The sequence below is a fragment of the Pempheris klunzingeri genome, chromosome 22 (assembly GCF_042242105.1).
Source record: "Pempheris klunzingeri isolate RE-2024b chromosome 22, fPemKlu1.hap1, whole genome shotgun sequence".
Lineage (NCBI taxonomy): Eukaryota > Metazoa > Chordata > Actinopteri > Acropomatiformes > Pempheridae > Pempheris > Pempheris klunzingeri.
The window spans coordinates 2,811,908-2,835,606 of record NC_092033.1 but is presented as its reverse complement, the minus strand read 5'-3'; the positions used below and the strand labels follow the sequence as shown (position 1 = coordinate 2,835,606).

The 23,699-nt window shown below is 45.4% G+C and overlaps 3 protein-coding genes across 5 annotated transcripts in view; 1 reads left to right on the top strand and 2 right to left on the bottom strand.

Annotated features, from left to right (window-relative positions):
• Positions 1 to 4,650, top strand: part of plxnc1 (plexin C1) — a 29,328-nt gene extending 24,678 nt beyond the window's left edge. The window contains exons 27-31 of one of the 2 annotated variants that reach the window (XM_070853568.1): positions 1,227 to 1,390; positions 1,470 to 1,617; positions 1,808 to 1,948; positions 2,039 to 2,113; positions 3,459 to 4,650. In XM_070853568.1, coding sequence (XP_070709669.1) covers positions 1,227 to 1,390; positions 1,470 to 1,617; positions 1,808 to 1,948; positions 2,039 to 2,113; positions 3,459 to 3,563 — 633 coding nt within the window. In that variant the 3' untranslated portion in view covers positions 3,564 to 4,650. Of the gene's footprint in view, positions 1 to 1,226; positions 1,391 to 1,469; positions 1,618 to 1,807; positions 1,949 to 2,038; positions 2,114 to 3,458 lie in introns of those variants that run through there. The other variant, XR_011585894.1, reaches the window with a different exon arrangement.
• Positions 4,586 to 11,632, bottom strand: cep83 (centrosomal protein 83). 2 transcript variants are annotated; one of them, XM_070853569.1, is made up of 16 exons: positions 11,561 to 11,632; positions 10,405 to 10,611; positions 10,146 to 10,296; positions 9,952 to 10,044; positions 9,359 to 9,490; positions 8,911 to 9,162; positions 8,670 to 8,801; positions 8,335 to 8,449; positions 7,999 to 8,143; positions 7,717 to 7,866; positions 6,907 to 6,982; positions 6,634 to 6,791; positions 6,405 to 6,534; positions 6,061 to 6,164; positions 5,778 to 5,967; positions 4,586 to 5,044 (listed from the first exon to the last, which is right to left on the bottom strand). In XM_070853569.1, the coding sequence occupies exons 2-16, from the start codon at positions 10,602 to 10,604 to the stop codon at positions 4,907 to 4,909; spliced, it is 2,166 nt and encodes a 721-aa protein (XP_070709670.1). In that variant the 5' UTR covers positions 10,605 to 10,611; positions 11,561 to 11,632; the 3' UTR covers positions 4,586 to 4,906. The 2 variants fall into 2 exon arrangements, 1 of the variants encoding a protein (XP_070709670.1); XR_011585895.1 differs by having other exon boundaries at positions 4,956 to 5,044; positions 5,694 to 5,967.
• An 815-nt stretch (positions 11,633 to 12,447) lies between these two features.
• On the bottom strand, positions 12,448 to 19,054 carry hcfc2 (host cell factor C2). The gene is made up of 16 exons (XM_070853771.1): positions 18,888 to 19,054; positions 17,505 to 17,653; positions 17,249 to 17,409; positions 16,921 to 17,123; positions 16,712 to 16,796; positions 16,532 to 16,635; positions 16,104 to 16,334; positions 15,779 to 15,988; positions 15,637 to 15,701; positions 14,600 to 14,714; positions 14,227 to 14,283; positions 13,976 to 14,124; positions 13,602 to 13,787; positions 13,213 to 13,510; positions 13,060 to 13,129; positions 12,448 to 12,964 (listed from the first exon to the last, which is right to left on the bottom strand). The coding sequence occupies exons 1-16, from the start codon at positions 19,051 to 19,053 to the stop codon at positions 12,955 to 12,957; spliced, it is 2,259 nt and encodes a 752-aa protein (XP_070709872.1). The 5' UTR covers position 19,054; the 3' UTR covers positions 12,448 to 12,954.
• Positions 19,055 to 23,699: the final 4,645 nt, after the last annotated feature.

The following is a 23,699-nucleotide window of genomic DNA, read 5'->3' as shown; positions in this document are numbered from 1 at the left end:
AGAAAGCAAGAGAGAGACATTATTAATCAATGATATCAATATTCATTAGTATTAGTGTTAGTATTTGTGATTATGAATGTGTTACTATGTAATTAATCATAATTCCTCTAACTTGTGAGATTTATGGTGCTGGTTCCTCGTGTCGTCTGGCTCCATCTTCGTCTTCATCACTAACTTTACCGACAGTCCCCCCCCCCCCCCGACGCTCATGAGGTGCCGCTAGTTGCCAGGCAACCAGCAGCTTTCTAAAAGCCGTCGTCCCTGAGCTGACGGACGCTTGTTAGGGGACGCAGTGTGACGCTGACGCTGAGTAGAGTGTCATGATGCAGGCTGGTGACAGTGAAGTGACTTTAATGTGAGGCCTGCATTTCATGGTGCGTTCAGGGGCTGCACAGAATGCTTCTTTCAGACACATTAGTCCATATTGATAAAAAAATGATGTTGATGATCAGAGGTAAATACACTACTCACTAAAAGTTTCAGGTGAAATTTCAGGATGAACCTAAAATGCATTCTAACCTTTCCAGGTGAACTTAATGTGACCTTCTCTAAACCTTTGAATGCACATGTCCAACTGTTCAGTGGTTCAGTACTTTCTGCACCAGCTGCTGTTCTCTAACAAGAAGCTTCACAGCAACATTCACAACAGGTTTGATCCATGAATCCACCAATACATTTCCTGCTTCAGGTAGAATTGGTATTTAAACAGTCCTCCTCATCCTGCTGTTCACATTCTGACATCATGAGACCAAGACGACACCTAACAGTTGATCAGCAGCACCTCAACACTGGAGGCTTCAAACAGGAAGTCCTCAGACGGAGGTGTTCACTGAGCTTAGAGGGTCACAGAGTGTCATCAGGAGGTTGGAACAGTGATACAGAGACTGGAAGAGTCACAGAAAGGAGAGGAGTGGACGTCCTTTGGCCACGTCCCAATTTATTGAGACACTGAAAATGTTTTGTTGTGGTATACCTACCACTGTTGGTAGATTTTCTTCAAATACATTGTTTAAAATAAAGAAATTACCAGTGCATGCTTCTACTTAAACGCCCTACTTTCATGATATAATATCACTGTAGCATTCACTTTTTACATTTTCCATAAATTTCACCTGAAAGTCGAATATCCCTAACTTTAGTGAGTAGTGTATGATCATTCCAGGGGTGAGGAAGTAGAATCTAAATTTGAAGCGGAGGGTGACGTTCCCTTCTTCTGTCTCTTCAAGGTGGCCGTGCATTCGTATGTGGAGAACCTGTTCAAATCCATCTGGGGGATGCCGCACGGCCGAGCCCCGCTCGCCGTCAAATACTTCTTCGACTTCCTGGACGCTCAGGCGGACGGCATGAAGATCAGCGAGCCAGACGTGCTGCACATCTGGAAGACCAACAGGTACGGCCGGGTGTGAAATGAGACGTCTGTAGGGCTGCTGGTGTGTTTGACCTCACAGAAACTGTCGCCCCGTCTCCAGTTTGCCTCTTCGCTTCTGGGTCAACATCCTGAAAAACCCCCAGTTTGTGTTCGACATCGAGAAGACTCCGAACCTGGACGGCTGCCTGTCGGTCATCGCTCAGGCCTTCATGGACTCCTTTTCTCTCAGCGAGATCCAGCTGGGGAAGGTAAAGTCCTGAACCAATGTTTTATTACAGGAAGAAGCGCAGGAAGGCCAGTTTCCTCTCCTCGGTAGGCAGAGATGAAACCAACACCGATGTGAAAGTGAAAGGAAGCATCTACTCGCTGGGGGTTTGCACATCTGAATGCATAAAAATGTTTGAGTAACATCACAGTTTGAATGTCGTTGTGTTCCAGCACGCTCCAACCAACAAGCTCCTCTACGCCAAAGACATCCCCAAGTTCAAACAGGAAGTGAAGGCTTACTACAAGCAGGTCCGAGATCAGCCGGCCGTCACAGACTCAGAATTCAAGGCCTTCCTGCTGGAGGAGTCGAAGGTGACGTCCACGTCGGCACAAAGAAACACACACAAAGAGTCGTTGAGGTGAAGCCCAACAGTGACCAGACGACTTTTCTTCTCATTTCAGAAACATGAAAACGAGTTCAACGAAGCTGCAGCGCTCAGGGAGCTCTACAAGTTCATCCAGAGATACTTCACAGAGGTCACCTCCACACACACACACACACTCTTCCTGTTTACCTTCACATGTTCCCAACATGATGAGACGTTAAGTTTAGTTGCGGTTTGATTCGCCCACAATCATTTCACTCAGTCAAGGGGATTTTAAAGCTCCTCTATACGAAACATCGATGTCTCAGAACAAAAGAAAATGTCTCAGAATCAGTTGCATGTTTCAGCTCACGAGATCAGATTTGTGCCAAAAATTTTATTTATAGCATGAAGATCATTAACAGACCGAAACCGCTGCGTTTCGGTCTGTTATAAAACCAGTTTGGAGCTGTTGTGCCCTTAAACAGCTCAGCAGATGTTACGTTTCCATCCCTGATTTCAATCCAGACTTCTGAAAAAAAGTGTAAAACCTTTAAAGTAATATTTTGTGAATTCTTATTGCTTCCATCCAGCTTTTGTAATTAGATAATTTCCATAAAAATGCTTGAATGGAAACACGGCTTTGTGGTTTTGTGGTATTGACTATTAACAGATTAACAGATGCTGTTTGTCACATTTCTCATCATTTCAATGAGCTGCTGTGACAAAACAAGCAGAAAAACACATTTTAGTTGCAATTATTTGTACGATAATTAATCGATTACCAACATTTAATGACGTAGTTTGCACACTGGCACACTTATTTTGCTACAAACAAATATATGATCAGTCTGTCAACTACTCATCATTATGTTTGGACGACAGCAAATTTAAACCAAGAGACTGTTGACTGTAGTGTGAACGGCCAGTATAGGACAGTACAGTAGCTCTGTTTAGGCTGCAGAGGGACTCATTAATAGACGGTAAATAAAATGCTTCCCCACATTTTATTTCCCGTCTCTGTGGAGTCGACAGCAAAAGTCAAACCTTAGTTCACTTGTGAAAGTGAGCTGTCACATGAGACGCTGTGGGTGGAGGATGTGGAGCCTTCTGATTTCTCTTTGCTTCGTTTATCACTTGTTTCCTGTTTTTGTGTGCAGGGTGGCACTTCTTCAAAACCCTTTTCATGAGCAAAGCAGTGAGAGTTTCACTCGTTGCCAACATGAATTCTTCAATCGGCCGTCACTTTCTTAAGATAACATGAACCAGGAAGCCTCGTGTGAAGTCTTTAAAGTGTTCTCAGCAGATAAACCAGCCTCAGAAAGTAGCTGCATTATCTGACTAAAAGCTGAAAGAATCCAACCACTGAGACATTTTACACTGTGCTAATGAAGTAGAAGTAAAAATTAAGATCTCAGTCTATGAGGAAAACACAGATATGGATTCAAATGATGGGTTTTTAAGGATTTATGTGTCTGTAAAATGTCTAACAGCAGCTCTTTTGCCTTTTTCTGCAGATCAAAGAGAAGCTGGACCAAAACGGAGCCCCCACCGAGCTGAAGGAGCAGCTACATCATGTTAAAAACTGCTTCGATGGACTAAAAAGCTGCTCGTGGAACTGAGCCGGCCGTCCCTTCAGTCCCATGAATGAACTGTGACAGGAGAAGTCCTCCGAAGCTGTCAGGAGACTTTTTTTTTTGTCCAGCGTGCGAAAGACGCAGACGAGGTACTGAGTTAGTAAAGTGTTAAAGAGGAGCTGGAGGGGGCTGCTGACCATGTGGCCTACTTCATAAAAAACTGTCTCAGGGTGTGATGAGAAGTAGGTTCACATCACCTGCCAGTATCTTATATTAAAGGACACGTTTACTGAATGAACCGTGATGTAAGAAGGTTCAAACCGGTTTGATCTTAAGCCTAAAGGTGTGTTTCCACTAAACGAAGGAGAATTTACATACAAACTAGATGCAAAGACGCAGGAAGAGGTGGTGCAGAATGAAGAGAGCACCAGTTTTCCTTTCCGACACGCTACAGAGAGTAAACTGAAGAGGAGGAAAGTCAGAGTTGGACGGCCTCTTTACACTGGATTCTAGTTTTCCTCTGTCTTTGTGTTTACTCAGCGAGAAACATGAGGCGATTATTCTCTTCACGTTTGATGGAAACACACCTGAAGACCAAACTAGTAACACCAGATGTTAAGAAGGAGTCAGGAATCTGTCCCATAGGAGGCGATGAGCAGGATAACATCTGTCATGTGTGCACAGCCTCTAAACTCTGGTCCGGTAACATCGGCTCCGTTTTTCTGCTTGTTTGTTAGTTTTATCTATTAAAATCCTCTTTTCCTGGACTACAGAGCTCGTGAGCACATGACAGACGCTAAAACTAAAGACCAGTAACTTCACTCAGGCACTAGTGGTTCCATTTACATCTACACAAACATAAAGTTAATATTGTGTTAGTAACATTCTCATATTGTACTAATGAGATACAAGCTAGATTTACTGATGTGGGACACTTTGTCATTTGCCAGAACGTCTCAGCTTAAAATCAAACCGGTTTCACAGTGAACTTGAACAGATTTGTTGCCAAAAACACACACATGAGAGAAAAGTTGATCTGTAAATCATTCTTATTGTTTAAATACAATTCAACAGCTTGTTGGAAATGTCATCAGTCTGTATAAACATGGTGTGTGAAACCTTCGTATCAGTTCATCTGTATGAAAACTGTTTCTCAGAGTGACTAAAGAGCAAATGCATGTAAAAAAACAAACACTGATACAAAATCAAACCCTGAGGACGTCACGATGAAGATTACAGAAAAAAAAAAGGTGCTGTGGTTTTTCAAGTCACCACATTAGAGAGACAATCCATCTTCATCTCTCAGTTTTTAAAATACACCAATAAATAATGCTCTCACGTTTATAAAAACACTGCTGGTGTCTGCAGGACTGAGGGGGGGTCAGAGGTCAGAGGTCAGGCTGGGGAGTGGTGTCCCGCTCCCTCTGCACCAGAGATCCCAGCTCCTCCAGCTGCTGCTGCTGGGCGTTTTCCAGGTCCTCCAGCCTGCGGCGGAGCAGAGAGAGCTCCTTCTGGTGCTGCTCCTCCTGCAGCACGAGGGGAAGACAGGCAGCGTTAGTCTAACAGCCCTGCTGCTGCTTTAATGAACTCTTCTCTTATGTCCATAAAGATTAAAGTTCACGTGTTTCCAAAGCACAAAGAGAGAGAAAGAAAGACGCTCACACACCTCATCTCTTACTGTCATTCTTACTGTCGTCATCACCGAGTGAAGCAGGTCAAACAAAGATCAAATGAGACAAACAAACCCACGTGGAGGAGACAGCTTAAAGGATCTGTGGTAGCAGAGCTGCTTCACCACAGTAAAACCATAAAATAAAATACTGACTTTAAAAATACTTTGATTTATTTATCAGAACTGTGTCCGTCGTACAGAAATAAGACCATCGAATGTCGTTACTGACCAATCAGAATCAAGTACTCAACAAAGCTGCGCGTTACAAATAGAAGGGGAAACGAGACGAGGTGTCCTGTTTCTGTATATCTGTTCTGTTTGACCACGTGTTAAAGAGTGAAGCGCTGTCTCACTCCTGCAGCCTGCTTCCTGTGATCATTCACACTGTGATTAAGCTGCTCTGCTCCTCCACACAGGTTTGTTAGTTACATTCGATCTCTGTGTCATTAATCGTGAGCAGCTCCAGAGCTCCTGAACACTTAGTGGTAATAACGATTACGAACCCACAGAGGAGAGATTTCAGTTTCTGCTGCTGCATTGCATTCTGGTCTTTTTTCCTCCTCTCCACATTATCTGCTCGCTCGTACCGGTATGTTGGACAGCGGCCCCTCTGACCCCAGGAGGATGAACGGCGTGGGCGAGCTCGTCAGGAAGGCGGCGCCGGCGCTGCTGGGACCCTGACCGCCCAGTAGGAGGCGTCGGAACTCGTTGTGCCGCCGCTGCAGCTCCTTCAACCGTCTGCCGAGCTGAGCTTGTTCTTCGGAGAAAGACGAGCGTCTGGACAGAGAAGGAAGTTTTAATTTAGTGTTTAACGTCAGACCGGAGTGTCCTAACTCATCTTATATGGAAAAAAACAGATGTGAAGTTTACTTCTTGGCTGCAGCAGCTTCCAGTTCCAGCTCCTCTATCTTGGCCTCCAGCAGCTGGATCTTATCCTGCAGCCGCTTCTCTTTGTTCTCCGTCAGTGTTTTCCTCTGTGCCACACACACAAATAAGAGACAGTAGGACATTATTACTCAGTCAAATTCAAGCACTTTCAAGGTACCTGAACCAAGACTGTCGCAGCCTTTCTCATCACATCTAAACTTTTCATTCTTATTATGATATTGTACTTTATATTTTAGCTGCTGCACTAATTTATATTCTTGTGATGATAAACCAGACAGGATTGATCCTGCTGGTCAGACTAAAGATGTCGGAGGGAACAGCAGTACCTTCTTCTGGGCCACCGCTGCCCTCTGCAGTTTCTCTTTGACCTGAGAGTATTTCTGCTGCAGCTCAGCGTCTCGCTCCTGCAGCTTGTGTTTCTCCTCCAACCACTCCATCCGACGGTCCTCCACCAGCCTGGAGGAGGAGAAGGGGAAGGTGGAGGAGAGAGTGTGTTAACTGAGAGGGATTTTTACGTTTAGCCGGTTTATCTGAGGACGGAGCAGCTGGACGTGCCTCTCTGCTTCGTGCTGGCTCCTCTCGGCCTGAGCTCGGGCCGTCCTCAGCTCCTCTCTGACTCTGTCCAGGGTTTCTCTCAGCCGCTGGTTTGTCTCCATCAGGTCACTTTCAGAGTGAGACAGCGTCCCCAGCTGCAGCCCCAGCTCCTGGTTCCGCTGTTAAATCAAACAAACATCAAGAAGAGATCAGGTTTATGTCAGACACACACATTCCCCTGGGTTTGTTTGGGTTTTCTGGCTGCAGGACAAACAGTAGCTGATGTTGATTTACCTGCTGGAGGTCAGCGATATCGGCTCTCTGTCTCTCAAGCTCCTCCAGCTGTGAGCTCTGCTGCTGTAGTTTGGTTCTGCAGGACACAAAACGGTGTCATTAATGACGGTGCTGGATTTCCTCAACGAGTACAGGAGCTAAAAGGATATCGGTTTTTCAAAGCTGGGCGGAAATGAATGATACTTGTTTTTGTTGTTCAAACCAACCAGACTCCATTGACAAAACAGCAATATTAAGTTACAAAGTGCTGGAGGTGATGGTCTACTGTTGCCTCGATCTGTGTTGTTGTGTGTTACAGAAGTATTGTGTTGGATCTGAACTGACCCTTTAAAAACATCAAAGTCAAACAATAACACACAAAAACGAACCAATGGAAACAGTGGTGGAACAGTAGCCACTGTGTAAAATGACTGTTTTTGTGAATGGAGTCTGGTGGCTTTGAACTCTCAAACTCAAATATGTAAAAACAGGACCCAGGCTTAAAAATACCAGATTTCTCCTTTAAATTACAAACCATTACAAAGATCATTTTATAATATCTCCATTTTCTTTTGCCCAAATGTGAATCATACACATTAAAGATTACAGTGCTGTCATTTTTACTAAATACTGGTATAAAATATCTCAAACAAAATGTTCACATGGGATCAGAAAGTGGGAAAGAGACACATCCAACCACGGAGCACACAAACATCTAATCATCTGCATTTGTTTCAGCAAATAAACTGCTGACTGAGCCTAAGCAGGCAGGTAGAATAAAAGTTAGTCGCCTTATGAGCTGCTCTTAGTAAAACCGAGCACACAGCTGACCTGAGGTTCTGCACCTCCCGCCGTGCCGACTCTTCTCCCTGCTGGGCGCTGCGAAGACGCTCCTCCCACTCGTCCCTGTGGGCGTGGTCTGCAGCGTCCTTCAGCGCCTTCTGCTGTTCCAGAGCAGCGAGACGGTTCTCCAGCTCCAACCTGACGGCACACAGCAGCAGAACAACAGAAAGAGAGTCCTCTGAAGTTAAATGGTGTCAGAAATCTTCCCGTTGATTCAAACCTGTTTCGGCTGATTTTCAGCGACTGAAATAACTCAAAGGTGATTCTCACTTTTCCTCGTGCAGCGTTGCAGTTTTGCGGAACTCCTCCTCGCGGGCAGACTGCACCTTCCTGACAATCTCCCTCTCTTTCTCCATCAGAACTTCCTTATGTCGCTCCACCGCAGCCTTCAACACCTCCACGTCTGCCTGCAGACCTGAGACACACCAAGGGAGGAGACCAGCTGACGAAATATTCTGTGTTCTTCTCAGGAGAAAAGTGAAGCTTCATTTTGTGTCAAACTAAATTAACTATTCATGGTCAAAGGAAGCACATTAAAAAGCTCCATATACAACCTGTTGTTTTGAGGATTGTGTGTGTGTGTGTGTGTGTGTGTGAGATCCATACCATCAGTCTCCCCCTGCAGTGTGTCTCTCTCCCTCTCCAACTCCCCCTTAGAGCGGGTACACTCCAGTTTGAGGCTGGCCACCTCCAGTTTGTGTGAATGCTTCAGGCTTTCGATCTGAGAACCAGAAAAAACGATAAATTTGAGAATTTATTTCTTTGTTTTGGCTTCAAAGTTGAGGCAGAGTTGACCACAAAACTTCATTCATTCATTCAAGAGTTAAAACCAGATGTGAGCAAAACCTAGACAGAAAAACAAAGTCTGAACCCGACCGGAGTCACTGGATCAGTGAGAGTATGGACAGTGAAACAGGCGGGGGGGTCGCAGGGCAGCGTACCTGGCAGCTCAGGGAGTTGGCCTCTCTCTCAGCTCTGTGCAGCCGGCCGGTGAGCTGGCTGTTCTGCTCGTGGGTCACACGAAGCTCGCTCTCCATCCGCTCCAGCTGCAGACGCAGCGACTGACGCTCCGCCTGTCACACCAACAACCAAACAGATCCAATCAATCACAAGCAAACAAAAATCTTTACATTGAACACAATGACGTGGCGACGTGACAACAGGGAGCTGCTGCTGTTTCACCTCCAGCGACTTCACCGACGACTGGAACTCCGTCAGCTGTCTGATCTGGATGCGCTGGACGTTCTCGGCCTGCTGGCCCGAGTTTTCTTTCTGGGCGCGGAGCTCGGCCACCTCCGCCTCCAGGCCCTTCAGCCGCAGGTGGAGCTGGGCCTTCTCCCTCAGCAGAGCCTCCACTCGTTTCCCATCGCGCAGCGGGTCCGAACCCTGGTACTGAGCCACCAGGTCCTCCTTGTCCTTCTCCAGACGAGACATCTGACAAAAGGGGTGTTTCATGAGTATCATATCACACTAGAACTCAAACAACTGCATAAGCTTTCACTGTTTTCTGGATTTTTTCTTGATTTGCACTTTTATAACAGAGCTCCCAGCCAAAGAATTTCAAACCAGTGTACTGGTGCGACTGGAGTGAATAAACATGTTAAAACCTGAATCTGAATAAAAACCGGACCTCCGCCTCGTAGCGGATCCTCCTCTCCTCCAGTATGTGGCCGTGTTCTTCTCTCTGGTGGTCGAGCTGGGACTTGAGGAAGGTGCAATCGTACCTCAGCTTGTTGTACTCAGACCTGTACTTCTCCGTCTCCTAAAACACACACACACACACACACACACACACACACACACACACACACACACACACACACACACACACGGGAGAGTCAGAGAGGTCGCAATCAAGCAGACAGAATGAAAATGAGCTGCTGCCCCTTGAAAGCACAGACTTTTAAGTGATTTTCAAAAGGCAATCAAAGCTGATCTCCTGACCGTTGCTATGGATTTAACAGTGACAGCTGCTAACACCAATTTAGAGCAGAATACTTCCAGCTGTTTATTAACACACATTAATAACGACAGATCGCATATAAAGCCAGGAACATTCTGCTTTATCAGCTCATCCTCTTTAATGTTTTCATCTTTGTTAGGTGGAGCGACCGTTCTTGTCAAGCTGCATTTAAAACTACTAATTATAAACATTTTCTTAAATATGGATTTCACCTTCATGTTGTTAATATAAAGAAAGCTGACGCCTCACACACTTCTCACCTCCTCCAGTTTATTGAACCTCTCTCTGACTGGAGCCTCCATCTCCTGCTGCACCTGAGCTCTGAGCAGCTCCAGCCGCTGAGGCGTCATCACCTGCTCAACACACACACACACACACAGATTTGTATCCAGAAAGCCAGATTTCGTTGTGTGTGACCCCCCCCCCCCCCCACCTCCTCTCCAGCTGGGTTTACCTGCAGTCGAAGCTCCTCCAGCTCCCTGGTCTTGTCCAGCAGCTCTCCCCGGAGCTCGGCCAACAGCAGCTGCAGTTTCTCCTGCTGAGCCTGCCTGTCGCTCAGCAGGCGCTTCAGCTCACCCTGCGCCCGGGTGAACTCGTCCTGCAAGCTGCAACAGAGATACCAGAGCTGAGGCCGAGCAGAGACAGATCCACATGGGAAGTGTGTGTGTGTTTGCCCATAATTGAAACACAACATAAATCCAGTCTTGCTGTACCTGGCGTGTTCAGCCTTCAGCGTCTGGTAGTTGGTCCGGTGGTTCTCACACTTCATCCTCTCATCGATCAGCATCTTCTGCAGCTCCATCTCAGCTCCCCCCAGCCCGGCAGACAGCCCCAGCATGGCTGCAGACTTCCCCATCCCGGGCTCCAGGTTTGGCAGCAGAGGGGCCGACTGGCCGAGGGCGGAGGAGGTCATCTGGCCTCTGCGGGGAAGAAGAGATACAGAAAAAGAGCTGCTGTGTCTGTGTCTGTATCTGGTGAAGGCAACAGGAGATGTCACAGAGCCCTCAGCTCTGAAACTGAGAGAGGTTCCTTGCAGAGGACTCAGATTAGACCCTGCTTTGTTGTCAGTTAGTTACCATGGTGGCTTTGAGAAGAGTCCCAAGAGCTACTTGTTTAAATCACAGCCTCTCAGCAGTCAAGGCGAAGCTGTGAGTCTCAAGTGATTAGTCAGCTTCACCCAGTCTGTTAGGGAAGTCTGAGTGTGTGTGTGTGTGTGTGTGTGTGTGTGTGTGTGTAACACAACAATAAATGTCTAAATGTTGTCATCACTCATTTGCCAGCTGAAGTATCTTGCTGAGGGTCACAGAACAGAAGCAGACTAACTTGATGCGCTTTGTTGACATCATGCTAACTTCAAATGCAGCCTGGTCGCGTTACACTTCACCGAAGACACTTAAAGTCTCATCGTGTGGATCAATAGAGGTCATTATTCCTCCACACTGGCTGCTGGATGATCACAGTTCATGAGCTGACACCGCAAACTGCAGCGGGTTGTTTTTTTTAAAAGTCGCGCTCTGAGTCCCGCGGCTTGGCTAGCATGCTAACTAGCTAGCTGCTGTTGTGCGTCCGTTATCGGACACTGAGTGGATGATATTTTCCTGGCAAAGTCAGAACAGCGCGCTTTCATAAAAACACTCATTTGCATGATTCAGGCTGGTTTTCAGCACGAAAACTACGATTCAAGTAAAATTCTGATACTTAAAACAGCAGGTTAAGCAGCTAACTACAAGCTAACCCTAGCAGCAAACCAAGTCGCTCACGTTAGCAGACTGGATTTATCTTGCTAACATGGCTGACGATGTTTAATAAACAGTTAAGCAAACAATCTGCGACTCTTTTAAGAATAATTAACCCACAAAAAACACTTACCGACTCCTTTCTATCCTGCTTTCGATTTACTCTGCTAGCCGGCGCTAGCTAGCTAGCTAGTCTGTGAACTACATACTGAGGGATCATGGGAAAACATTTTTCCCAAAATGCATTCCTCTCGTTGAAAAAGACAACACTTCCGGTTATTTGACTTAAACGTTCAGCACAAATATTTAACATTTACTTATCAATACATGACTAAGCAATTATTACTTTTATTGAGGAGAAAAGTGAACATAACTGTGTAGTTTTTATTTTTGCAGATACGTGAAAAAAAATGCAGTTATAACAATTATACACATTAATAACTTTTTTTTTCTATTAATGGACAAACAGTTGAACCTACAGACAACAGACTCAACCAGCTCTGTTGTTAAACACCGTAACCATTTTATTACTGGTCCCAATGGGAACAAAGTAATTTCCATTTTAGACACACACACACATAATGCTCACGTGCAGTGCTGGGAGTTTAAATTTCCTCTAGAGGACAATACAGACGGTTTACCATTTGGCTGCGGACACTCCGGTCCTTTGACTTTGCTGCTGCAGTGACCAAATAATAAAATACCTTCGACTTAAAGGGAAATAAAGAGGCTGCAGGTTGATGGGATGCTGAAGCAAGAACAACCTGAAGCTTTTCATCGATTCACAATAAAACCACAGGCATGCAAACCTTTTTTAAAAAAAAAAAAAAAAAAAAAAAAAAAAAAAAGCAGCAATCTCAGTGATTTAACAAACTCCACACAGGTCAAAATGTCTGGAGGAGAGGGAAAAGAATAATTCAACATTAATTTAATTAAACTTTAACCTTTAATTAATATGAGCAACATTAGTAGTGCAACAATTTTTTGATTCAGGGTTGAATTTTCTGTGTTTTTTTTTGTTTTTTTACTTAAACTTCTAACTAGTAAACAATCTGGTGATAATAATGATGATAAAGGAAAAGCAGCAAAGTGACACATTTGATGCTGCGTGTGGAAGCATTTGTCTACGATGACAAAACAAACATTAAAAATGAGAAACAAACCAAAGGAAACAACTGGGTTTTTCATAACCTCAGTCGGTTTGCAGAAGCGGTCCGTGCTAAAAATAGATCTCCTTTCTGATGTACGCGGCCCCGAAAGCTCTAAGGCACCTCCAGTGGAAGAGTTGAAATCAGAAACACACCTGTAGTTTAGGCTTCTCATTATATTCTATATTATTCATCTGTGTTCTACTAAAATAGCCAAGTGGTCAAAGCTTCCTGTGAAAAGGCATTTTCTATTTACAGGGGAACAATTAAATACATAAAAAAATAAATTAACAAAACTTTACAACTAAATATACAACATCTGAGTGGCGTTGCCGACTTCCTGAGTGCACATATAGTCTTTTCATTGGTCCAAAGGTTTTCAGCTGGAGCTGCAAAGAAGAAGGAGGAAATGCAAAAGACGATTCAGTGACAAACCAGCTGAGAAAGTCTACATGAGGAGAAATGATGAGGTCGCTCTGGTCACCTGTCTGCGGCGTCCTGGTCGGCCTCGGCGCTGTCCGCTTTGGACGCAGACACTCGCATTTTAGTGGGATCTGGAAAACAAAACAGGGTGTATCAGGTTGGAAGCTGATTTAATGTGAAAATGAGCAGGAGATTAAAATAAATTCAGATCCACCTTGGATCCAGCGGATCTGCGTGGCCGGGCCGTAGCCCTGCTCGTTCTTCGCGGCGATGCGGAAGACGACAGCCGGCCGGTTGGAGGCGGAGCAGTCGATGTGGGCGTTGTCCAGGTGGGTGGAGCTGAACGAGCAGGACGTCTTGGTGCCGCGGTAGATCCTGATGAAGGCCATCTGACCCGGGCGCTCCGAGCTGCTGGAGCGGCTCTTCCTCACCGCCATGTACATGGAGTACTCCAGGATCCGGCCCGACGGAGACGTGGGAGCCTCCCACGTGATGTGGACCAGATCGTTGGCCTGCGCACAGACAGCACGAGCACAAATATGAAGAACAGTCTGCTGGTTTTTCAGTCTGAAAATCATCCAAACAAACTGATCAGTTTGCCACCTTGGTTATTTTGACAGCAGACGGCGCTCCGGGGAAACCAGGTTGGCAGGTCTTGAACTCGCTGACGGGGCTGAAGTCTCCCTGACCGAAGCAGTTGATGCCTGCGACTCTAAACCTGTAGGTCTGACCTGGAGTCAGCTCCCGCTTCTCTCTGCCCTGATAGTCCTGAGGCCCCGGCAGCTTCTTCTGGGGGAGAGCAGAGGAAGGACTGTGGGTGAGAGACTTCATGACAAGGAGCATAAGACAGGAAATCTTCATGGAGTCCCAATTAAAGGAGACACATTAGGCTCTTTTTCAGGTCCCTTTCAGGCTCATTTCGTTCTATTTTGTCTATAATGACAATAAAGTCAAAGACAAATAAAGTTTTCTTGTACCTCTTTAGTATTTGGGGTCCGGCTGCTGATGGCTGCAGTCGCCTGCTCGCCGTCAGCAGGCAGGAAGTAGTGGCCGACCTCTGAGAAGAGTGTTTTGAACACACCGACGTCAAACCACACTGGATTAGTAGTAGAAGCCGGCTGTTTCTCTGTAAAAGCAAACAAACGACCAGAGTGAGCGTCGCTTTTTAAAAACCTCAACCTGCTGCTGCCTGCTGTGTCGTCATCATCGTCGTCATCATCATCATCACCTGGCTGCTGCTGAGAGGAGCTGCTGACCTCCACTACCGACGTCTCCTGTCCGGCACCTACAGCCAAACACACAGAAACAGAGACGGAGGCTGACAGACTGGAAAGCTGTTGTGAGATTCAATAAGAGAGTGACAGCAATACATTTCCAGATCCAAGAATCCTTTATTGTCATTGCCTGCCATGTAAACACACTACAAAAGTCAGCATCGGCCTGAAATGATGCTCGATAAACACTTAAAAAGAACCACACACATGCAGCTTTAACACACAGTGACACAAACAGTGAATATTGCACAGATTAAAATGTTGATAAATAAGGTTATAAATAAATGACACTGCACAGGTTGACATATGTACAGCACCAAGACTTACTGCAGCGCTTCGTGTCCTCCTCCATCCCTCTCCCAGCGCTCCTCCCTCCCTCTGCTTGGGGCTCTGCTGGGCCATTGGACGATTTTACTGGAGTTCCCTGCTGTGCTGAAGCTTCCTGAAAATCAGGCAGAAAATTCAAGCACAAGATTTATTAGTTCTAAGTAGGAAGTATCACATAAATGGGCCTGGGAATTTACAAATTAAACTCCAGTTAATTTTTAACCAAGATAACAGGCAGTGACCCTTCTCAATGCAGCATTACTCACTTAACTAAATCAAATACTTCCCTAAAATCAGATGTAAGTTCTTTTATGCAGCTTCCCTTGTTCACTGGCAGATTATTTCTCTCATGTCATTCTGTTTAAGATTAGTATCTTAAACTACATGTATTTTAATTCTACTTCATCATAAAACAGCAGCAGTGTCAGATGAAACTGTTCTAAACATGTTCAGTGTGAATGGGTTGTAAAAAAAAAAAAACTTCAGGAATTATCCCAGTAGATCGCCTCACAACAGGCAGCGAACAAGCCACAGTGGCTGTAATGTTATCCATTGATCGTTCTAATTCGACCAACCAGACTCCATTGACAAAAGAGTGAATTTTACCTTGTGGAGCACTAGAGCGGCTGGTTGCTGCTGCCTCGATTGGTTTAGTTGATTTGAGTTTTAGTGTGTTACAGAAATATTGTGTTGGATCCGAACTAACCCTTTAAAACACTTAAGTCACACAATAACACAAACAAGCTAACTGGTCAAGGCAGCAATAGACCAGAAACTCCAGTCTAAAATAATTGTTTTTGTCAATGGAGTCTGGTGGCTTTGAACCAAGCAATACAACAGCTGTTTGTGGTTAACCCAAAAGGATCTTACAGGTCTATCTGTGTAGAGATCCTTTCTGTAATGTTGTCAGACACTTTTAACAACAATCTGAGCCTGGCAGTGACAAAAACAAGCACTTTTAGTCATTGTAACACGTTTGCCACCAAATCCCAAACACAAAAGATGTAAAAACAGGTTCTCAAGGTTTTCACATTTACCTGGGCTGATGCTTTCACTTCCTTCTTGGTGGTTCCTTCCTTTTGCGGTGGAAGGGACTGGACACCTGAGAAAGCAGAGTTTTCACTGTAGAGTCAGAAAAGTCCCCACTCTGATTCACGTGTCGTAGAAAGCTGAATGTACCTGCAGGGTCTCTGTCCTTCCCCTCCAGGCCATCGGTTCTGGCTGGATCGACTGGTTTGTCTGGTTTGTCACTGGCTACAGTGCTGGGAGGACACACAGGCTGGACCTGAAGGATGTAGCAGTCTGCCGCCGCCAGAGGGCGCCACGCCACATGGAGCATACTGACTGTGGACTTAATGAGTAACACTGCCTCTGGGTTGGCTGGTCGATCTGTGGAGAAGTAAGTAAATAAGTTTCTTTTGATTAGTTTTCTCAGCACTGACACAAAAGTCCAGCAATCAAAATCACTGAACGCCTCTCTCAAGAGCTCCTTCTCTCTTCTCACCTGTCTCCAGGCACCAGAGGTCCTTGCAGCACACCTGGTAGTTCCAGCTCTTACGGTATCCGTCCCGGCCGCTCCAAATGTAAAGCCTGGACCCGACAGCGGCGGCACAGTGGCCGGCCCTGGCTCTGGGCCTGCAGGCGTACGGATCTTCGCTCTGGGGTCCTTGGCTCTGCAGCTGGGACTCGATATCGTCCTCCTGCTCTGGGCCCAGGTTCTGCCAGCTCATAGTGTCTGTGAAGGAGAGCAGGGCTGAATGACGCAGAAAGACCCACCACATGGATCACACCTTTATATTCCCCTTAAAGTAAAGCAGTGGTGCAAAGCCAGCACATTTTGTCAGAACTGATCCAATAAAGATGCCCTCCAGGGCCTCACCTGTGTGAAAACTCTGATTAGAGTGTGTGATATTCATAGAGAAATGTACTGACCTAAGTTGAGTACACTTAGGGAGTTCGTGCAGATCCATTCAGCTCCTAAAGCGTTGTGCTTGTCTGAATCTGGAACAGGAATCCAGCCACCAAAAACATACATCCTGCAACAGAAGGACACGCTGTAGTTTGTCAAAGCCGAGTCTGGTACCGACCTCCGCTCAATCAGAGATCCCTTACTTGTTTCCAATGACACTGGCAGAGTGAAGGCTTCTGGGAAGCGGCATGGAGCCCCTGGTTTCAGGCGTCGACCAGACCATGGTGTCTGGAGAAGGGAGAAGGAAGTTTGAATATTCCCCAGAGTTTGTTCTCAGTGGAAACTAAAGGAGGCAAGTCGACGTGGCTGTTGTGTCGTAGCTGATATAATGTGTCCAAAAAAAACTTTATACCGAGGTCAAGCTGCCAGAGGTCGTCCAACCGGCATCCTTGCATCCCTCCAAAGATGAAGAGCTTCGGGGAGCCGTGGCCGGTGTACGCAACCGAGGTGTGGGACTCCCGTGCAGAGGGAGCACCGCCCTTCGTCTCTGGGATGCTCCAGCTTTTTGCCCCCGACATCGACTGCAGCTCCAGCTCATAGAGGTCATCCAAGTACCTAAGGTGGTAAAAAAAAGAAGTCAATATCGCACTGTATCAAACAGTCTCTACTGATTTCCACTGAGAGCGACATGAACAATGAGGCACTAGACCGATCGCTTCTTGTGTGTATTTGCGCAGCACCTTGGCACATTGCCGTTGGGGTCTTCACTATCGTTGGCCAGCCCTCCAAACAGGTAACACTTGTTACCCACAAGAGTGAAGCTGTGTCCAATCCGAGGGCAGGGAGGCGAGCCGTTCCTGGGCGCTCTGGGCTTCAGCTTCTTCCACAGCCAGCGACTAGCCTGAGCCACACGGGACCAAAGCCCAGATTTTAAAATTCATTCTTCATGACAGCAACGAGGTTAGAATCACCGCCGGAGAAATGTGACGGCATTACCTGAAGCTCATAGAGGCTGCTGGTGTACTTCCCAAACTCAACCATGCCGCCAAACATCAGAATTCGAGTGCTTTCGCAGACGAAGCCGTGGGCAGCACAGCCGGGCGGGATGTCGCCCCTCACCGCAGGAAGAAACCACTGCTTCGAGACTGGAGGGATGGACGGATTTCATTAACCACTGCATTAGCACGGCCTGGGGAGTGCTGCCTTTTAGACTTTTTAAACACACTGGTGGAAAACAACTCTTTTTACCACAAACAGCCCCTCATCCCCTGAGGAGACGTTTGGAATAAAAAAACATTAAAACAGAAAACTTTAAAAACTCTTTTACTCAAGCACTGTGCTCACAAGAACAATTGTGAGGTATTTTGCTTTACTTGATCATTTCCATTCAATACTTATACATCTACTCAACTACATTTTAAAGAGTATATGTCACTTTAATGTGCAATACTCTTTATACCCCCTCCCTGTGTACACTGTCTCTATATTATATCTCCTCTTGTTTAAATTGCACATATTCTTCATATCTCCTCCTGTTTATATCACTGTACACTAGTTTTTTATTTGTTATTTCATTAAAAGCTCCATTTTGCTGCCCACTTGCTGTTGTAACACTGTGAATTTTGCCACTGTGGGACTGATAAAGGAATATCTCACCTCATCTACATTTATCTGACACTTACAGTTACTTTTCACATTTAAAAAAACATATGACATCCTTGTACTTTACGATGCAGCAATATATTACTAATCTTCCCAGCATATACTGTAATATTAAACTCTTACATGAATTAATTAGTGATAAAAACAGAATAACACAGTATTCAGTACAATTAGCACCATTACTTTGATACTTTACAGTACAGTTTGCTTGTAACTGAGTATTTTAGACCACAGTATTTCTACTTTTACTTAAATAAAGCATTTTTCCATAACTCTGTTCTTACAGTATCTTGTTCAGCAATCACTACTGAGCCAATCTGTACTAGTAAACGATAAAAAAGTTTGTGCCTGAATACAAATACCAGTTCTTCAGATAACTGTAAGAGTGTTAAACGCTGCATATAACTGTGTTATTGAGGCTCAATTGTTTTTGGTTGTGTTAACACCAAGCTAGCTAAACAGGTGACATGACACTTAGCTTTAAAAGTTAAGAGCACAGCTTACATTAAAATAAATAGTTAGTGAAGCTAGCTAGCCAGCTGGTTTCAATAATAAACGAGTAAAACTGCTGCTAAAATAATGCTAACATTTAAAAAAAACAGCAGAAGCTCAGTGTTAGCTAGTGTTAGCTTCGGCCGTGTTTTCCACCCTTGAGCATGCTAAAAACATTAGCCGCTAACCAGCTAGCTAGTTAGCCTCCAGCTAGCGTTAGCTCACCGGTGTTGTAAACATGGAGGTACTCCGCTATCCCTTCGTTTCCACCACCGAACACAACGATCAGCTCCCGTACCGCGGCGGCTCGGTGTCCGTGTCTGGACCGCGGGATCACCCCCGTCACGGAGGGGACTTTTCTCCACTGCGGCTCCTCGGTGCCGCCGGTCATTTTTCCCCGTCGGGCAGCTCCGAGTTTGGCGCTGTTGACGTTTCAAAGCGGGGGGCGGGGCGAAGCCCGCAGCAGAGAGGCGGCAATTTGCGAAGAAGTCTCACTCTGAATCATTTACCGAGTATCAAGATTAAAGTGGCTTGGTAAATAATGAGAAAACTAGTATTATGTTTTTATTATTCTATTGTATTTCTTTTTTATTGGTTTAGCCATGTATTTCTCTTGTGTTGCTATGGGATTTTAGTTGTGTTTGCCTTTATTGTGGGTACTTCCAGCACCATTTAAAATAAAGGTTCTTCTGTTTTCTGAGGTTTTTAATTAATGAAATGATGATGATGATGATGATGATGAGTTTACTTGTCCATTCTTGTGCTGTTGATGGTTCATTTGACACTATATAAACCCAGTCAGAGGACAGCTGGAGGGGCTCTCCATTGATTTGTGGATGACTAAGATAAGATAAGATAACAAGGATTATAAAGAATATAGAAATAAACACACATGTAACAACAAACACAAACAAATATCTATTACTACAAAAAGATAAGATATTCCTTTATTAGTTCCCTTATTACTGCAGACATGAGAAGATGGGAAATATATATTAATAATAATTTATAATAGGACAAAATACACATTGTACTAATCACACAGTTGCATAATGTGGCTCTGCTGGGAGCTTTCTAATATCTCTAACTAACTCTGATGACATTTCTAAAGTCTGTGTTACAACCTGGACACTTTACCGAGCAAAGCCTCACAAAAGATATCTGCCCTCTGCTGCACAGACTTTTACCTGACCTGACTTTTTCTATTTTTAATCTGTCTAACGTGAGAACTTGCTGTAAGTGTAGTAACAAGTTGCTGACGTACCCGTTTTCCTGTCAACTGCACAGTATCAAGGACGCAACAGATGTCAACAGGACCTTTGAGTCCACATTGCCAAGCACAAATAAACAGGACAGTCCATAGTACAGCGCCGGTTGAAACAGCTCTATGTGACTTGTGTTGAACAGAGAGTCCATCTCGAACTGTGAGGACTCCTCTGTGTTATTGAAGAGCCAAAAATGATTTTGCTCTCCCACCTGAGTTTGGAGATGGGTTAACGTTACGCAGAAGATGCAGCAGGTCACATTTTTTGCTGCTGTTTGGTTCGTTGTCTCAAACACAGACAGTCTGTGGAAGAACAAAGTCTCTCCACTCCTTAAAAGTAGAACATTTAATCACCTGCATGAGGCATTTTTAGCTGGCGAATGTTTTTTTTTTCATGAGAACACAGATAACTTAATCCAGCATGAAGGCTGCAAAGCCAGAGAAGGAAAAAATGATGGAAAACAAAATAAACAAACAAAAACTGTTTATTTTGAAAGTCAAGCATATGACAAAATATATATTTCTTTATTAAGTTAATTCGAGCAGTGTGATATAGAGTAGTTTTTGTTTTCACAACATTGTGCCTCAAAGGTAACAAGGAAAGGAAATAATGCAGATTTAGAGAAAGGTCTGAACGTGACCTTGTGTGTGTGTGTGTGTGTGTGTGTGTGTGTGTGTGTGTGTGTGTGTGTGTGTGTGTGTGTGTGTGTGTTCCTGGTGGTTCCCAGTGACAGGAAGTCCTACCTCCCTGAGAGGGAAGAGCCTGACTTAATTCAGGAAGACGCCCGTCAAGCTGAATGACAGGAAGTCCTCGTTTTTAGACAGACAACACCACAGCCCTTCCATCACCTCTCTCTCTCTCACACACACACACACACACACACACACACACGAAGGAAAAGGGAAGCGAAGATGTGTGTTTGCGTGTGTTCATGGTGATGGGTCATTGTTTGTGCCACACACACACTCTCCCCTCTCTGCTGGATGGTTTCCTCTTAGAAAGACAGAGAAACAAAGACATTTTGATGTCAAATCAGCAGCTGAATATTCTGGTGTTTCTGAACAACATGTTAGTACGAAAGCAGGGAGAGTTATTATCACCTCTGGCAGCCATGTTTGAGGTCTTCAGCTCCCCTGTTTCTCCGCTGTTGAGGCAGATGTGGTTGCCATGGGGACCTCTGAGGCAACTGCAAAGCCTCCGCTGTCAAATCGTCCTGCTCGCAAATTAAATCTGGTCATACTGAGTTATTTGTTGTCTTTCTTTTGGCAGTAAGTAGCTCTGGACGTCCTGCTAACGAGGCACCTTGTAAATGAACTGATGTGAGAGAGAGAGAGAGGAAACACAAAGGCGACAGGGACACCAGAGGCAGGCAGGCAGGCAGACAGGCAGGCAGGCGCTCGCAGACAGTCAGCGGTTTTCAGGTAAAAACACGCTGGTTAGACCCATTTTTGAAAGTGTAATAAGAGCTGTGAGCAACTTTACATTTCACCCGTTGCTAAGAGACCCAATTTCTGTGAGGAAAATTGACTTCAAGCATCTTCTGAACCACAATATGTTTACAAAAAAGGTTGATTTAAGGAAAAAAAAAACAACTTTTAGTGTGAAGCTGCAGCTAGTTTGTGGAACGCAGAGAGTGGGAGGCTGATTTTCCGTGCCACGATGCCACGATGCCACTCAAACTCTTTCACACGTTCTCGAAAGCAATAAGCAGAAGCAAAGCAATAACAAAGCACTGTAGCCATGTTTCTCACGGTTGTATTCCCATCAGCTGTTATAGCACACGTTACAACTGAAAGCCTTAAGTCCAACTGACCTTGGATCAGATAGGGAATGGTGCACATCCACGCCTGATCTAGTAATAGTGTACGCAAGCACCTACACTTCATGGGAACAATAACACATGCTGCTATACACAAGTCCAGATGTATGTATATTTATTTAGTTGTCACCGAGAGCCAGAAAACAGTGACGTGAGGTTACGTGTAAGGATGCACAGCTTGTTATACAACACTAGCTACAGTTGTTGTTCTACAGTATTCCTGGAAAGAATCGTGGACGCTCGCTTTAGTGACAGCTTCTCTCGTATCATCCAGGTCCCACATTGTCAGAGAGGGTCTTTACTTTCCTTTTTTCCATCTGAGTGGACTGTGTGTTGTCAGACCTGCCCTTTTGAATCTTTTTAGGTCTCCTCCCCTGCTGCTGCTCAGGGTGGGGCTCCCTAACAGGGGGTCCGACTGTATCTCATCTTGGGAGGATGGAGCTGCTTTATACCTACCCTCCCTTTCTCCTCCCCTAGAAATCGGTTTCAGAGTCCAATGGTTTACTTTTGCATATAGGAGGGTCTCGATTGGGAGTCCGTGTCTTAACAGGCTTTACTCTTTCACACGTACTGTGACGCTTGTCCCAGACGTATCTTTACCCATCTTGACATTGGCGCTATACTTAGCCTCACCTTTGGCAGGTTGTAGATTGTCATTTGTACGTTTGACACGCTTCACGTCATGGCTCGTCACATCTTCGGAGTCTTGCGACACGCGCTTATAACCCCGTGTTTCCTCTTTCACACCACTACAGCTCGGCTCAGGGGGGTTGTCTTCTTCAGACTCTGAATGTAACACGCGCTTATACTTCCGCTTCTTCTCACACTTACCCTCTTTCGACTTACTCGTGACTTGAACCTCTCCAGCCTCTCCATAGTCCATAGTAGTGTCTAGGTCTTCACCAGGGACTTCTGTTTCATCGTCATTCATCTCTACATCCTCTTCACTGTTAACCTCCTCAGCTTCGCTCAGCCAAGGATACTTGACGTCTTTAAACCTGCTGCATGAGCACACAGGTTGCACAGCACGGGTCTTCCTGTCATTCTTGGACCCAGATGACTTAGAGGCTGAAGGCTTATTCGAACTAGAAGTCGAGCGATCTCGCTTTACCACTTTGGGACATCGAAAGGGTGCTTGTTTCCCAGCACGTTCGGAAAGACAACAATATCTTGTGTCTCCAGTTGTCAGTGGACGTAGAGTCTAAACAACCAACTGGGGCTTTGCTGAGTCTATCCTGTAAACCGTACATCTGGAGTATATTAACAATGGGTCGGTTGTTAATGGCCCACTCACGAAGGATATCACTGTTGGTGTCAGTGTTATTCAATCCCAGAAGAGTACAAACAGCTTCTCTCCTGAGAGTATCATCGTTCAACCAGGGTTCGCTCAGCAGCAGAGTCGACGTGGTCTTGATCCATGTAGAGATCAGGATGGATTCCAGTGTTTGGATTTACACCCTTAATGAACGCTGTCAGGGCTGGATTGTGTATCTCCTGATACATATCAGCTCCGGTGATGAAATCTTCCCTCCCCAATTCCTTTAGCGGGTCATTCCAGCAGCTCACTAGCTCCCCATTACCCTCGACACAGCAGTGCTTCACGGCCCTGCAAAGCCTTGCCGTGGTAGACACGTACAGCTCAGAGGCCTGGGCTTGACCCTTTCTCAACGCAACGACCGGGTACCAGGTTCACTCACTTGCCATCCAGGAACTTACCGCTCCCTCTAAAGTACACAGTACGAGTACCACCGTTCACGTAGTGGAAGTGTTTCAGATTACATATCACTTGTTTTTCAGTGAAACAGTCCACACTAGCATCACGCTTCATCTTCTGCATTCCAGTTGTCGCTGTGCCTAACACGCAGCACATGGGATGTATTTCTTCCATGTGAGAAACAAGCGCATCATTGTTGCTCTGGCTAGGTAATGTCTTGTCCTCAGTACGTAGCACCT

Bases quoted from the DNA above. Each gene is read 5' to 3' on its own strand.
- cep83 (XM_070853569.1), bottom strand. From the start codon at position 10,604: ATGACCTCCTCCGCCCTCGGCCAGTCGGCCCCTCTGCTGCCAAACCTG. The intron at 9,163-9,358 runs GTCCGGTTTTTA...CCCTTTTGTCAG, and splicing joins GGATCCGCTACGAGGCGGAG to ATGTCTCGTCTGGAGAAGGA. The intron at 7,867-7,998 runs GTGAGAATCACC...GTGTGCCGTCAG, and splicing joins GCAACGCTGCACGAGGAAAA to GTTGGAGCTGGAGAACCGTC.
- hcfc2 (XM_070853771.1), bottom strand. From the start codon at position 19,053: ATGACCGGCGGCACCGAGGAGCCGCAGTGGAGAAAAGTCCCCTCCGTG. The intron at 17,654-18,887 runs GTGAGCTAACGC...CCATCCCTCCAG, and splicing joins CCTCCATGTTTACAACACCG to TCTCGAAGCAGTGGTTTCTT. The intron at 16,797-16,920 runs GTATAAAGTTTT...TCCCTTCTCCAG, and splicing joins CCTCTGGCAGCTTGACCTCG to ACACCATGGTCTGGTCGACG.